This window comes from Crocodylus siamensis, chromosome 2 (genome assembly GCF_052110815.1).
Source record: "Crocodylus siamensis isolate JL-2025a chromosome 2, ASM5211081v1, whole genome shotgun sequence".
In the NCBI taxonomy this organism is placed as follows: domain Eukaryota; kingdom Metazoa; phylum Chordata; order Crocodylia; family Crocodylidae; genus Crocodylus; species Crocodylus siamensis.
In genome coordinates this window covers 268,869,056-268,884,068 of record NC_143396.1, presented here as the reverse complement: position 1 = coordinate 268,884,068, position 15,013 = coordinate 268,869,056, and the positions used below count along the sequence as shown (strand labels likewise).

At 39.3% G+C, this 15,013-nt stretch overlaps 1 protein-coding gene across 1 annotated transcript in view; it reads right to left on the bottom strand.

The window, feature by feature from the left end:
- The window catches only part of TUNAR (transmembrane neural differentiation associated intracellular calcium regulator), a 59,795-nt gene that overhangs the window by 41,753 nt on the left and 3,029 nt on the right, over window positions 1-15,013 (bottom strand). Inside the window, exon 2 of the mRNA XM_090035003.1 lies at window positions 7,230-7,524. Within this exon, the coding sequence (XP_089891129.1) occupies window positions 7,230-7,268 (39 nt within the window). The 5' untranslated portion in view covers window positions 7,269-7,524. The remainder of the gene's footprint in view (window positions 1-7,229; window positions 7,525-15,013) is intronic.

Below are 15,013 nucleotides of genomic sequence, written 5' to 3'. Positions count from 1 at the left end.
CTGCTGTGGAGGAAAGCACCAGGGTCCCCCACAACTCAGGGGGGTCATGCAACCTGCAGGTAGCTCCCCCCCACACTACCGGAAAGGCAGATAAGCTCTAGCGCCCCTGCACCAACCCCACCATCGCAGACCACCCCGGAATGGCTTGCTCCTGGGGCAGAGCAGCAAGGTAGCAGGTGGGCAGCGGGGTGTGCTGGCGGCAGGAGAAGGCGGCAGGGATGGTGCATAGGGCACTGGAAGCATGCCGAGCCCCAAGGATGTTGGCTTCCGGTACCCTGTGCACTGTTGCACTTTGTTAGGTAGCAAATTAAAACACCTCAGAGGTGTTTTATCTTGCTACATAACAAAGTCATTTAAAGTGCAATACACCACCGAATGTGCAGACAGCAACAATATTAAAGTAGCGCAAACAGGAATTTAAGCCACTTTAAAGGCCAATTTTGTTGCATGTACAAAGGCCCCTGGAAACTACATGGAAAGGACATCAGCAAAATGGATGACCTGCTGTAGGCAAAGATCAATGTTCTGATGTTCACTATATGCAAAGGAGAATATCTGATTTGGCTTTGGTTTTTCTTTTGCTTTTGTGTAGCAACATGGAAGCAAGTTGTTGAGATCCATTGTTTTTAGTTAACTTTGGTTTCTTTGCTTTTTTTTACCCTCTCAAAAAGCCTTCTACAGAGTGACTTTTCCAGGACTTCTTGTAAAATAAGGCACAGATGAATCTTATCAAAGATATAAGAGGGTGCAGCTACACAGGATGCTATGACGCCATTGCTTATCACTATGGCGACGTAGTATCAGCGAGCACTAACCAAGACGCCAGTGCTGCTGCGCTGGAAACCCATCCTGTTCTCATTTGCCCACCCCTGTAACCTGTCTAGGTCCGATTGCAGCCTACTCCTCCCTTCTCGCTTGCCCACATCCCCCCACATCTTAGTGTCATCAGCAAATTTAAACAGGGGGCTTTTTACCCCCTCGTCCAAGTCACTGATGAAGATGTACTTCAGTCTACTTATGAACTACTCGGTACATTTAACTTCCCTCTGGGCCTCTTATGACTGAAGTTTAATATTACAAAATATTTCTGTGCAGATCCTCAAAAGCTATTTAGCAATTGATTTCAAAGCTATGTACCTAAATAAGGGCTAGGTGACCAACTATCTTTTGGATCTGGGGCTTAGTACTTTTACAGAACCTTCCATCCAAAGATCTCTGAACAGGTCCTTTTATGCCCACCCATTAAAACTTGAACGTAGTAGCTAAGGCAGATGTTAATTGGGTAAGAAATTTTGAGTGCACCTCATTAAAGTTATTCTTGCTAAGACAAATAATAACTAATAATCAGAGCATGATGGGCCAATAAGATCATCTGCTTTTAAAGAGAAACTTCAGAGAAGTTAAAGGGAGTCCTTGTATTCATCTTTACCACCAAGCAGGGGAGAATAGTACCTGTCCCACCATCACCCCAAAAAGATAAATATTATCATAGATATTTTACAGATGGGGAACTTAGGCAGCGAGCTGTCAGGTGACTTGTTGTCCTAGGTCACACAATGTGAGATGAGACTAGAACATGGTTCCTATATTTCAAGATGAGACTAGAATACAGACATCCTTATTTTCAATCCTGGGCTCAGTGTATTACACCACTGCTGCCCTTTCAGAGAATAATATTTTTGAACAAATATCTTCAGAGGTGTAACAGTAGTTTTTATACCCTGGGCAGCAGCAGTGCCAGGGCTGATGCTAATTACCCTACTGCCTTCCATGCACTATCGCTCTGCTTTGATATGTAATCACACTCCTAAATGGAGCATTCCGATATCCCCTTCTTCCTCAAAAAAACTAATAAGTGACCTATACTAGGAATGGTGAAAGTGTGTGATTAATGCATTACTGTGTATTTTCATCCCTTTTGTTAATACTTCTCACAGATAAAATATAGTCAAAAGGTGAAGTTTCCAGGAAAAGCTTTGCTTTTAATTGCTTTCTTCTCTTGTATAGTTGGATCAAAACAACATTCTTCACCCTCTGCAGGTGTATCATTCATGGAGCTGTATCACCATTCACTCATCTAGACACATCCTTTTATGTATGTGGAGGAATTATTTCCCAAACCCTAGCACATTTGCAGAGAGATTGCCCATCAACAGATAAAATATAGTAATTGGATTACATTAAGGTGACAAACTGGATTTTCTTCACTTGCTGATGTATTCTTAGCAACAAGATATTTTTACTCAAACCATCATAAAAAGGGGAACAAATCTTTAGGATTATTTTAGGTATAAGAGTCACAATATGATTATTAAGAGTATCTGTTTTGTGCGGTATTCTGTGTCACTATTTTGTGCACTAGTACAGTATGAATGTCTTGCACAAACTGCATATGATCAGTGATCAACCCTGTTATTTCACATCTGGATTTGTCCCTATAATGGCATTTGAATTATTTACTGAGATTTCTGAAAAGTAACACTACATACAGGTCGTTTAAACATATATACACACACACACCTCAAAACTGATACAGTATGCTTTGGTTTCTTCATTTTGGAAATTCTCTGCTGAATCTAGGATTTAACTTTCCAACAGAATATATAATTATATATATAATTATATACTTAGGGTTCACAGTTAAAGAGATGCTTCAAAAGAGATCATACTTTGATGGATGCATTTATTTCAATGTTAGAAATACACACCAGAAAATTCCATTCATATCTGGTATCTAAAAATAGCTAAGATTATTAACCTTAAAATCTAAAAGCAAATTCTTCAGAGAATATTAATGGAAAGAAGAATGGTTTTGCAGTGGCAACACTAGAGTAGGATTTAGGAAATCTGGATTAAATCTGAGTTCTTCAAGTGCCTGTGTGACCTCGGTAAACTGAAGAATATTAATATTTCCTTTTCATCACTCTTTGTCTTGTCTCTTTAAGAATGTAAGTTCTTTGAGAAAGAGACTACCTTTTGCTATTATGTACAGGTTCTAGCACAATGGAGTCTGTAGCAACACTACTCAAGTAGTGTATCAGAGACACTACTATAATAAAAATAATGAATCATAACAATAATGGATGTCACTCATAGACCTAAGAAAGACATTCTTAATTATTAATAATATTTCCATAATGAAAATACATTTCCAAATGTACATGATACTGTACAATTCATAATAATAAAACTAGTCCTTTACTGCAGAGAGCTTGCACTTAAAGAACAGAGGCATGGCAACATCAATAGCAAAAAAAAGATTCTAACATTTTTCTTGTTGGAGAATGAGGTTTTGACAAAAGTTGAGCTTTTCATAGGGAAAAAAATGTCTATGGAATTATCCATAGGAAAAAGGAAAGGTTCTCTTTTGATTGAAAATGCTGAAACATAATATTATGACACTTCCACGGTGTTTTTCATTCTATAAAAAGTTTCACTATCTTGACCTTTTCTTCCAAACGGAAAAAAACACAAAGAGCAACCTGTTGGCATTTCCTATAGAATGAAAATTCAGTTCTTCTATTACTCTTCCATTTGTATTATTTCCTGCATATACAAAGTTGAAGACTTGTTACTGCTGAATTGGTCTTGTGGAAGAAACTGGTATTGAGAGGATCTTGAATTAGGACTGTGTGGGTGTGAACTGACTGGTCTGGGGAAGGCATTTTGTATACAGAAATTGTGCTGTATTGTGTACATGTTGTATTATTCAAATAAATACCCCCTGAACATAAGTAATTGCACTAAAATCTTTCTATCATATCCTCATTCATGCAGTACTCAATAATGTGAGTCCTCATTCACATGAGTTATCCCACGGAATCATTCACATGCCCTGGGAATAAGTGCACATGTGCATGCAGAATAAAACATGTATTGGATAATAACCTATATTGAAAAGGAATGTCTGCACTTTAGAGTCTACAGAGAGATAGTGATGAGCTAAATACAGGTCTTGCAGAACTACTTTCAAGTAAATGAGTGAAGGGGGCTGGATGCTGCACTCAAATCTCAGTATCAACATCAACCAATAACACAATGTAAAAGTGACTGAGGATTTTGACATTAAGTACAAGATTCTCTCTCAAAATAGCATATATCCAAACTACAAAACCAGCATGAGCAAACTTTGGATTTGTCTTACTATTTTAGAAATGAAAACTCCGCAGCCCTGTTGGTGATTTGACCTTTTATACATAATATGCTTTAAAGGTTGATGTCCACAAGGTCTACCTGCCATTTGATCTTTTTTCATATTTTTTTATAGCAGACCTTAATCAATCTCTTACTGTGCTCACTGTATTCTGAAAAGATCCTATTCTTTGTCACTTGCAACCAAGTAATAATTATGTTCATTCTAATGCATTACTCTAATAATAAATACTCCTGTAAAGATACAGAATAAAATCTGAAAAAAATTGGAAACGGTATTTACTTTGTGTGTATCAGTACATTTGTATGCAATATTAATTCTAAGTTTCTAGACCCTAAAGCTAAAATATATTCCTGGATCTAGCGAACAGATAAATATAAACTAATAATTAAGAAATGAATGGATCTAACCTTGTGGAAAACTTGTAAATCCTATAATATATTTAGGTGTTCTTATGCAGAACTCTGACTTTTTTAAAAGGAATAGGCATTCCTTGATGAACTCCAGGGATCTATCCATATTTGTCCTCCCTAAAATCTTCAGCGATTTCACAATAAAGGAATTAAAGAGTCAATAAAGCATTTTGGCTCATAATTAAGAACCACTAATATTAAATTTTGTTGAATATGATCAATTCTTCACAGAAGAAAGTTGCTATGATTGAAAATCTTCAAAAAAAATCTGTCGTTAAGCCGTTAGATTTATTCTAATGATATGGCAAAGAGGGATTTACACAGGCAGAAGAATGACTTTGTTTAGAAAAGAAAATAAGTTCAGCTTAAACAGTAATTCTGGCACAATGACAAAAAGCCCAGTCTTATAAAACCTTAACCCATTTACTCTCAGAAGAAATTCCTACTCAAATGAGCTGTCCCATTGATTGCAATGAAATTACTGATATGAGTTACTATTCTCAAAATTAGAATCAAATTTAGGGGTCCGATCCTGCAACCCTTATTCAGATGAACTGTTTAGTAGGACTAGTTGTAAGATGATCATGTGTCCTGTTTTAGGTGGGACAGTCCTGGAATTCAAAGACTGGCTTTGGCTGGCTGTTGGGAAGTGTAAATGCAAGGGTGCAGTCTGGCTAGCAGTCGGAGTGACACAAAGCACCTTGCAGGTAGGCAGGCCTGGCATGCAGCCCTGTCCCCACCAATTTGTGAGAGCATAGGGGTGGGGGCCAGTGTCCTGGGTTTCCTGGATGATGTCCCACATTTCCGAGATTTCCATATAGTCAGCCTAACTATTTGTGTAAGTGAGAACTTCTTGCAAGAGTGAAGATTTCAAGCTGTGCCTTATCAACTGCATCTTTTCAGTTTCTCATGGTTCTGTTATGAGCTCCATCATCTGTACATTTGAGATAGTAAAATGCATGAAAGTGTATTTAATTGCATTTGTGTGTTTTGGGCTGTTGCTCCTGAAATCAAGTTCAGGATTATGGAACGGCTGTCAAACTTCAGGCTTCTGCCTTTAAAAGCTATGTCTTTAAAAGCTTCTGTCTTTAAAAGCTCCAACTGTGCAAATTTGTACAAGTACCATTTCCAGCGTTTGTCTGTTGCACACTTTGTAAAAGGTCTTCATCTTAAAAGCAGGAGGTATGTTAGGAACCTGCCTCCAAATACTTCAGAATGATGGCAGGGACCTTCCTCTACAATAGAAAACTTAAAACCCATTCAAAAGATCTGCCAGCTTTTCAGTCTTGTTCATTAACACCCTGGCTTGTCCTGGCCTTGCCTGGCCTGGTGTCTGATCTGACTTGGCCTGTCTCTCTAGAGTCTTTGTGCCTTCCAGAGCTGTTGCTAGGAAACCATTGCTGCTCTCCATCCCAGTGTATATTTCTGAAGCATATGAAATCTGCCAAGTATATCCATAAATGGTCTGATTCTTGGGAATTTTGCCATGGATTTGAATGGGATCAGGATCAGACCTTTTCTTTAGTTCTCTCCTCAAGATGCAGATGCTTCTCTCTTCCCCATACTAACTGACCACCCAGTGTGAAGAAAAGCTACCTATGCTACCTGCTCACTCAATATTATTCAGGAAACTAACACCTCCCCAAACAATTCCACTTTTCAATATTGCCCTTTTTTCAGAGCACAGATCCAAACATGTTTTCTAAAGAAGTCAACTGCACTCCCCTGCCCATCACACTCATCTTGTGCTTTCTGATCTGTTTGGCAACCTCCTGACCGTGATCCTAACTTTTGGCAGATAAGACTGTTGGTTAATAACGTCACTTTACTTCTCCAGCCCCGTCCATCTAGGGAACAGGAAACACATCACCGTTGTTAATGAATAAGGCCTTACACCATCCTCCTAAGTAATAATTTGCAATCAGCCCCCACAATCCCATTAACATATGACAAAAATCACTCCATATGAAACAATTTGCAGGCAGGTTTTTCTGTGAACTAATTTTCAACAGTCATTTTGTAGGATTCGTCAAGCTGCTTATTTCTGACATAGTTAATAGCACAATATGTCCACATCCCTCACATGTTAATTACATCATTTGCATATACACAATTGTGCATTTAACATTTCTTTGCCCACAGGGAACAAAACGAGGGAAATCTACTGTATCTGCTTGTTTGGCATAAAACACAGCAGAACTTAAAATCTCTGCTGTAGGTTTTATTGATTCAGCTCATACTCATTCAAAACCAGGTTCAAATCACTTTTTGCTTAAATCTTCTACTTTTGCCTTCTGGCTGTCGGTCAGAACATCACAGACTCAACTTGGATATATGAAAGGTAGGGCACATATGACCCTTCTCAAAATGTACGGAGAGAGAAACATTGAGGGAAACTCTTAAATAGCAACGATAGCCTGGATAGTTTTACAACAAATCTATCAATGCCCATCTCAAAATATAATTGACAGCCCCCCCAACACACTCATCTGAGAAACAAATGGACAAAAAAAAGAAAAACGCAGAAAGAACTACAGAGGTGACCAGGATACTTGGTCAGAGAAACAACCAAGTTTTGAAACATTCTTGTATTTGTCTTTTAATATTCTTTTTTTAAACTCTCACCATAACCAAAGCATTTTTAAGGAAGAAAAAGGCCTTACCATGCAGTGCATCAGGAAGAGAAGAGACTCACAGAGCATGCTGCAGAGATTATGCTCAGCATGGCATTCAGATATCCTTTGGAATTGAAGAAAATTGTCCAACCCATTCTTTCTAACAACGCGGACAAGTTTTCTCTAGGCTTGAAATTTTCACCGGAAGTCAGATCCTTAAAATGCATTACATTTTCTTCTTCGGGAGATATATTTCCTCGAGTTACGTTTCAGCTCAGCAATGCCATTTCCAATCAGCTCTAAGAAGTTCTTCATTCTCAGATCCGTGGTGTCATCAGAGGGACTCCAAAGAAAATTAAAGAAAGGAAGAAAAGAGGAGGGGAAAAAAGAAGAAAAAAGGGGAAAAAAAACCTTACTAAAACCCTGAAATTACTATGCAAAAAAAAGGAAAAATTGCATTCTATGTTTCACAATAAGCAAGCCCACTTATTTGACCTATTGTACACAGAGACAGTTAGCACGTAATACACAAATAAACAACCTCCCCCCCAAAAGAAAGCCCTTTGCCAGTGCTCACATGATGCCGTTTCATTATAGTTGCTTGACTGTGCACAACTGAACCGAACCAAACCGAACCATGTAATCTGACCCAACCTTTGAAACCATCTTACCAAAGCATCAATTGTCACTTTCCTTTCACAACTAGCAACAGGATTAGCAATTCTAGATTGCTTTGGAGAACGCTTGGCAAAATTAATAAATAATAAAAAAGAGCCAGTAAATTAAATATAAAAGCAACACTCCCTGTAAGATAGGAGAGCTTAAGAGGTGCCTTGCTTGAAGTGCTAGGGAGATGCACAAGCTAAAACACTGTGGGGGAAGGAGAAGGGATAAAGAATAGTGTTGCAAGAAGGTTGGGGATAAGCCAGGGGATGTGAGGGGGGGAATAAATGGGTGTCAGACTTGAATGGGATCCCGAGTGCCCCCCTGAAACCTCCTGTTTTCTTGCTGACAGCAGCTTGGGCTTCCCCTGTGCTTTCTGCAAAGCATATTAATTGATTCTGGTTGCTGAGCAACTAACTCTGGGGAGCTACATTGATGCCTTCACCACAGCCTCAGCAGAAACAACACTGAGAAGAGATAATCCAGGGAGGATGGTCTCCTCTGCCTCCCACCTCCTCCTCTCCTACTTATTTAATCCTCTCAGGGTATGTTCCTGGCCCTGGAGGAAAGCTTGGCAGATTTTTGCACTGGAAAGGAAACAGCCCACATTAATGCAGTGGGGAGAAGATGCAGGTTGCCCCCTCCCTTCTATGCTGCGCTGACAGGACTCGGCTGAGCCTTGTTTCATGCTGACAGCACTGATGCTGCTGCAAATGGGAGTCCTCTGTTGCTACAGAACCAGACAGGATCCGTACTGGATGGGGACACTCCAGGCCAGGAGGGCTAGCTTGGCCCTGGAAAACCAATCCGTGCTCATAAGAGAGGGATGAGGAGGGGAAGAGGGGATGAAATGAAAGATATATACAGCTTTCCCTGAAGAGCAGAGTGGAAGTAACCTCCCGGCTGTATAGGCATGCTGCAAAAGATTTAACTAAGGCAAGAAATAACTTCCATAGCTGGAAAGATACTGTACTACTGACCGCCACCAAAGCAATGGCAGCTTGGACCCTGCTGTTACAATCCTGCTCACTTCACGGTTTCATTATTTCAAATTGCTTGCATTATGTTGTACATTATGAACACAGAGGAAGACACATTCACTGACCAGAAGAGCTTTTAAACTAGAGTTTATAATCTAAAGCAGTTGTCTGGATGCATTTCCAACCATCTGCATTATTGAGTTAGCCAACTGAATTCCTATACTGACTTATTTGATCTTCCTTTTAATTTGATCAAACTTCAGGAGCCAAATCATATGTAGTTTAAAAAAAACAAAGAACAAAAAAAAAAGCAGAAATGTCAGGTTTGATTCCAGTCATTTTTGACTTCTTGAAGCAGGTAGTACAGGATAATTGAGTCACCAGTAATAGCAAATTTCCCTTTAGGCTTCATTCAAGCAGTCACTCCTTTTGCCCAGCTGGATCATTAATAAGGAAGGCCAACATGCTGACTGGGACAGAAGAGCAGGAAATAGAAGAGACACCAGTGTTAGGACGACAAACCAAAACCAGTGAACTGGCTTGATTTGGAACTTGGTGAAGTCAATGGTTTCCAATGACTTAAATGGTTTCTGGCCTACAGACACAGGGGCTGGGGGGGAGACAGGGTTGTGGTATGAAGAGTCAGGTTTGTACCAACAAACTAGCTAAGGAGGTAGGCCTCTACTATGCTGTGCCTTGATACATTACCCTAACAGACTTTCCTCAATTTGGGTCAAATATTTTCATGGAATGAGAGGCCTTGTGTCTATTAATAGTTTTTAAGCTCAGGGGGACCATTAGATGATCTTCCTGACCTCTTGGGCAAACCAGGCCATAGAATGTCATTGAGTTTGTTTCATCCAATATGCCTGTTGTTTGTATGTGTAACTTCAGTGTCTTCATTAGTTAGCTTGAAAATAAGCATCATGCCTGTGTTTCTTCCAGTGTCTTAGCTCTTGTCTCTGTTTGATAGCATATTTCATCACAGTCACTGATGGGGAGTTTTTTCCAGGTCCATATACATAGAACTATGGGAATTGTCACACTGCTTAGTCAAGTAGTCTGTGTAGTCTAGTATCCTATTACAACGAATGGATGATAGAAGACATGTCAGAGGATGGTACAAGAATCCCTGCAGTTAATCTTCCCCAGGTGAAGTTTCTTCCTGATCTCACTAAGCATAGGCCCTGCAGCATGAGGCTTTACATCACTTCCAAAATGCTTATTAAATTTTAATACAGTATCTCCGGTTATAGTTCTGGATAGTTGTGATATTAATTTTACCCAAATAAATAATTCTGTTTTCTTTTTTTAATAGACAGTGGTTTGTCTTGGTGTTGGCTTGCAGTGAGTTCTCCTAAGTGTGCACTGTGTGTAAAGAACAACCAACAACCCCACTATGTGTAAAATTATTTCTCCTATCAGTTTTGTGCAATCTTCTGATTCCACTGCCTATTCCAGGAGTCTTGTCTTGTGAAAAGCCAAGAATCCCCTGTGAAAAGGAATTCCAGCTCCATTCTCTCTGCCATTCATTATTTTGCATTTTTTATCATACCCTCATATTGCTCTCCTCGATAAGGCAAACAAGTCCCAAGATTTCCAATCTGTCTCTTCATGAGGTTTTTCCCATGCTCTTATCATTCATCATGCTTATCCCCGAACAGTTTATTTCAGCTTTGGGAAGTGGGGTAAACAGAACTGAACAGTGTTCCACTTAATGGCTCTTGATATATGCAATCAATTCTGCACTATTCATTCAGCCCAGTGCCTCTTTTTGACTCTTCAGCCTCTGATAATACTGTACAGTTATGAGATAAGAATAGGTCCAGTGTAGGCCTTTGGAGGCAGAGAATGACAAAAACAGTTTATTTAGCTTGTCAGCACTGCCTTGGAACTCCTAATTTGCTTCCTTTACCCCTTCATATACATACCTGAATTTATTAAATTAAAACAGTGCTAGTGAGTCTCCAGCTCCTGTCCAAGGATCTCTTTCTGGTAGTGTACAAGGTAAGAAGAACATACAGAAAATGTAATGAGAAAAGTAGTTGTGTGTGGGTGTGCTTGCACATATTTATACATGGACAGGGGGAATGATTTTGTGAGATGAGCTCTCTCCTGCTAAGTATTTCACTGAGTAAAACAGCGGGAGAACCAAGGATAAAGTTTAGGGTCATTTCCAGAAGGAAGATGCTTGTGTGCCGTTTCTGCTTAGTGTTGTCTGTTTGTTACTTGAATAAATCGGGAAAAGGACGGAGACAGATTTAGCCACATGTCCTGTCTGTCATAGGGCTAAGATAATTTCTCTCACCTGGAGATGGAGAAAGAGAAGATGTGAGAATGTGGGTCTATGAGAAGAAAGGAAACTAATCTCTACTCAGTATTTGTCTGGTGACTTATCAAGTTGCATAGGGCAGAGGGGAGTCGCACTATGGTCTCAAAACTTCACACCAGGTAAACTGTACATTGTCAGGTTGAAAATTATAGAACTATAAAAGGGAGATGCTGCCCTGGAGCCTGGGATATTCTTGATGGTTTAAACTAGGGGGACATGTAGCATTGGGAAGGTTTTCTTAATTCTTACACATAAGTTTCTCAGTTTGAAGGGAATTTGGTATATACAGAACACATACTGGTTCTGTTCAACAGAACAGTTCAGAATTGCTGTTCTAGTTTCCTTCTGTCGTGCACATTTCTTACCCTGTTACATTTAGATATGTATCTGGTTGTATTGCGAACTGATTTCTTTAAGAAGTATCACAATGTGTTTTTGTATTTTCATATACTTTTCATTGCATTTTATTTCTAGTGGGTATCCATTTCTTTGTAAAGGAAATAAGGTTCAAGCTCCCTGCACAGGAGAGAATTTCGTCAAAAGTACTGGAAGGGCAGCAGAAAGATGAAACAAGGACAGAAAAGACTAAATCTGACTATTTCAGATCAAGAACAAAGTGCTGGGTGCACATAAAGAGGGAGGCTTCAGATTATTGACTGACCTACTGTGTGAAATGGAAAAGGTAGGTTCTGAGATGTTAGGAGCTGCATATTCTTTAGAAAAGGTACACCATTAGGTTTAAGATTCACACTGTGTAAAGCCCAACACAGGAACTTATTTTACTTACATTGTTAGGACAGTGCTATATAGTGCTTGTATTTCATCCTGTATTAGTATTTATTATGATGCATTCAAAAGCCTGGTAGTATATGAGCTCTATTTCCTCTTCCACTTTTTTTTTTAGTCTGTCCTACCCTGCCTTCATTATCAACATTACCACTTGTCACTGGCCCTTTAAGGCATAATTACCCCAACTGTGACTTTTGCTACCCAACTCCCTGCATGGAAAAATTATTTAGGTCACATGACCAGTAGGTCACATAGCTAAACCAGAACAGACACCGAGATAAGAGAGAAGTCTTCAGAGAGGCAAAGGGGGAGAGAGGAGGCTTTGTCTGTTTGGCAGCCTTTCATAGCCCAGAGAAGGGAATGTTGAAAGGGGCCTAGCTTGGGGAAGCTAAGTGAGGACTGCAGCTGGCCTGAGTTAGCAGTGCAGACTTCAGAAAAAGGCTGCCACAGGGTGGAGGGATAAATTACCAGTGCAGACCCAAAAGGGAAGTCTGTAGGACTCCTGCCTCAAGGGGTGCATCCCCATGAGCATGCACATGCAGTTTGTGGCACCACAAACCCATCTGCAGTGCTACAAACTGCACGTGCTGGATGTGCGTGCATTTGCTGTGTTGCTAATTTGCAATAAAGTGGGAATTTTTTGACACCAGGAGTTCCTGGTATAAAAAAACTGCAGCCAAAAAAGCAGGGCAGAGCATGTAGCTGTAGGGTGTGCTGCCCAAAACTAGAGCCTGGCTGGCCAGAGCCACTCTCCAGCTGCTGGCCAGGCTCTGTGCACCTGGATTGCCACCACTGCAACCTCCCCTGCCTCATACAGGGCAATTTGCCATGCACCAGAGTGTGTGTGCAAGGGCATGCCCACGGACAGCTAGCAGTAGCACAAATATATGCCATTCTATTTGCCCCCAGGGAAACACATATTCCCACTCACAGGGAGACACCAAAGGAGGGGAGATCTACCCAATGTCACACTGACCAAATGGGAAAGCTGTGGCATCCCTCAATCAAGAGGAACACAGACTGAACTTGAGGAGTGAAGGAAGTTTGATGTGCTTTAGGAGACTGAATAAATGAAACCCCATAAGGGGGGTGGAATATTATTTAAAGAAAAACAAGAAGTGAGTAATTACAAGGGCAGAAGAAGAAGCTGAAAGCAGTGCACCTAGAGGGTTGTTATGGCATCAAAGTGGGTTTGTGAAGATACCACACATACCATCACTTCTAACTGTGTCAGTACTCCCAAGAGTACTCGCTACTAGTGGGATGCCCAGACAGTGAGGTGTGTGATCTTCCTACATCTTTCTCCAAAGCATTACATGAACACTACCTATTGTCTGGTATGAATCCCGTGAAAGGAAAAAAAAAATAAGCAGCACTAATTCCATCCAACCCCCCACCAGATTTTGCTTGAGTTTAGCAGCAATTCCTTGAGGAAATCTTGACTACCAGAAATCAACCCTTATTCCAAATGTTGCCACATTTCAGTACCTTAAAGGGATCATCACTTTTCTACCTGTAAATTTTAGTCCTCCCAAATAGCTGCTATTTCTCTGTCTCTGAATTGCCTTTTTAAAGACAGTATCATGTGTTAGAAGGTAGAGTATTTTAGCATATTTGCTAAGGTGTGGAAGGATTCTGGAAATAACTTTTTGTTAGATAATATGCATAATTTAAATACATATTGAATTTTAACTAAGAAAATGTGAATATAAGCCATCTGTGAATCATAAGAAGTTTCTAGATTTGTTTCTAGTTTTGCCCTTTTGGTACCTTGCATCTCAATTACTATTCAGCCAATTGCAGTAAAACAGCCTAATTGATTTCTTGGCTTTTTAGTTTAAATACTGCATAAGACATGCACGGGAACTTCAGGTTTAATGACCACATTTCCAAATCACATTCAGCAACTAGTCAAAAAATTTGGCCACATCAAAACTACAAAGATATTTGCTTTTTAAAAAATTTCCAATACACATTGTGGAAATATACTTGTATAATCCTATCTGTGGTATATTTTTCACTTCAGTCTAAAAATTAATGTTCTTTGTTTTGTACATATGTTCAGAAAAATCCCACCAATAAATTTCTCAGAAAGTTCTGAAGGATTCTTACAAAGCAAATAACAGGGAAAATAATTTCTCAAATTACTATTGTAATAATATTATCTATTTCTATATTCAGTAAGGTAACAGCTTAGACTCTTCTCTTATTTATAGAAGGGCAACTCAGATGTAATGCCACTGAAATCAGTGGAGCTAAACCAGGGTTAAACTGATAATAATCAGAAGAAAATCAGGCCCGTAATATGCAAACAATTAAGAATTGATATTCCCTGCCTACTATTAGATCCAGGGTTTTGTTTGTTTAAAATAAGTGTTACTATAGTGGAATTCAACAAGCACCTTGGATAATGAAAAATAAGGCTCCAGATTTAAATTATTTATCTGATGGGCTTGCTTTCATCTAAAGTTTTAATGGATCTGATTCTAATCTCACTTGCGCTGACTTAACACATGTGTATCTTCACTGACTTCAGCAGACTTGCTCCTGATTTATGCCAGTGTAACTTTAACTATTAGGATACATTCTGCTCTGATAACATGCACTTAAATCCTTCATATCCCATTGTTTCCATGAAGTTACTCCAGATTTTCATACAGCAATGCATATACTAAACATTATTTCTCTGAGAAGTTCCTTGCTTCAAACTCACCTCCTGTGTATAAATGAAATACAGACACAGGCCAATTCCAGGAAATTTAAAAAGTGACAGCTTGTACTAAAATACAATTTTTATAAAATAAAAAAGATTTTTTTTCCCTTTCCTTATCAATACTGAATCAACATTATGCGTCATATTGAGGGTTTTGATTCTACTCCCAGCACAATCAATGGCAAAGCTTCAACTGATTTCTGTGGTATCAGGATTGAGCCCTGGTTTTATAATTGGCCATATTCTTTTCCATACCAGTGTAGTTGGCTTATTACACCAAATGAATATCAGGCTAATGCGTATAAAATTACTTAAATAACATGATGCAAATTGTATGTTAAAACATCCTGGGAGA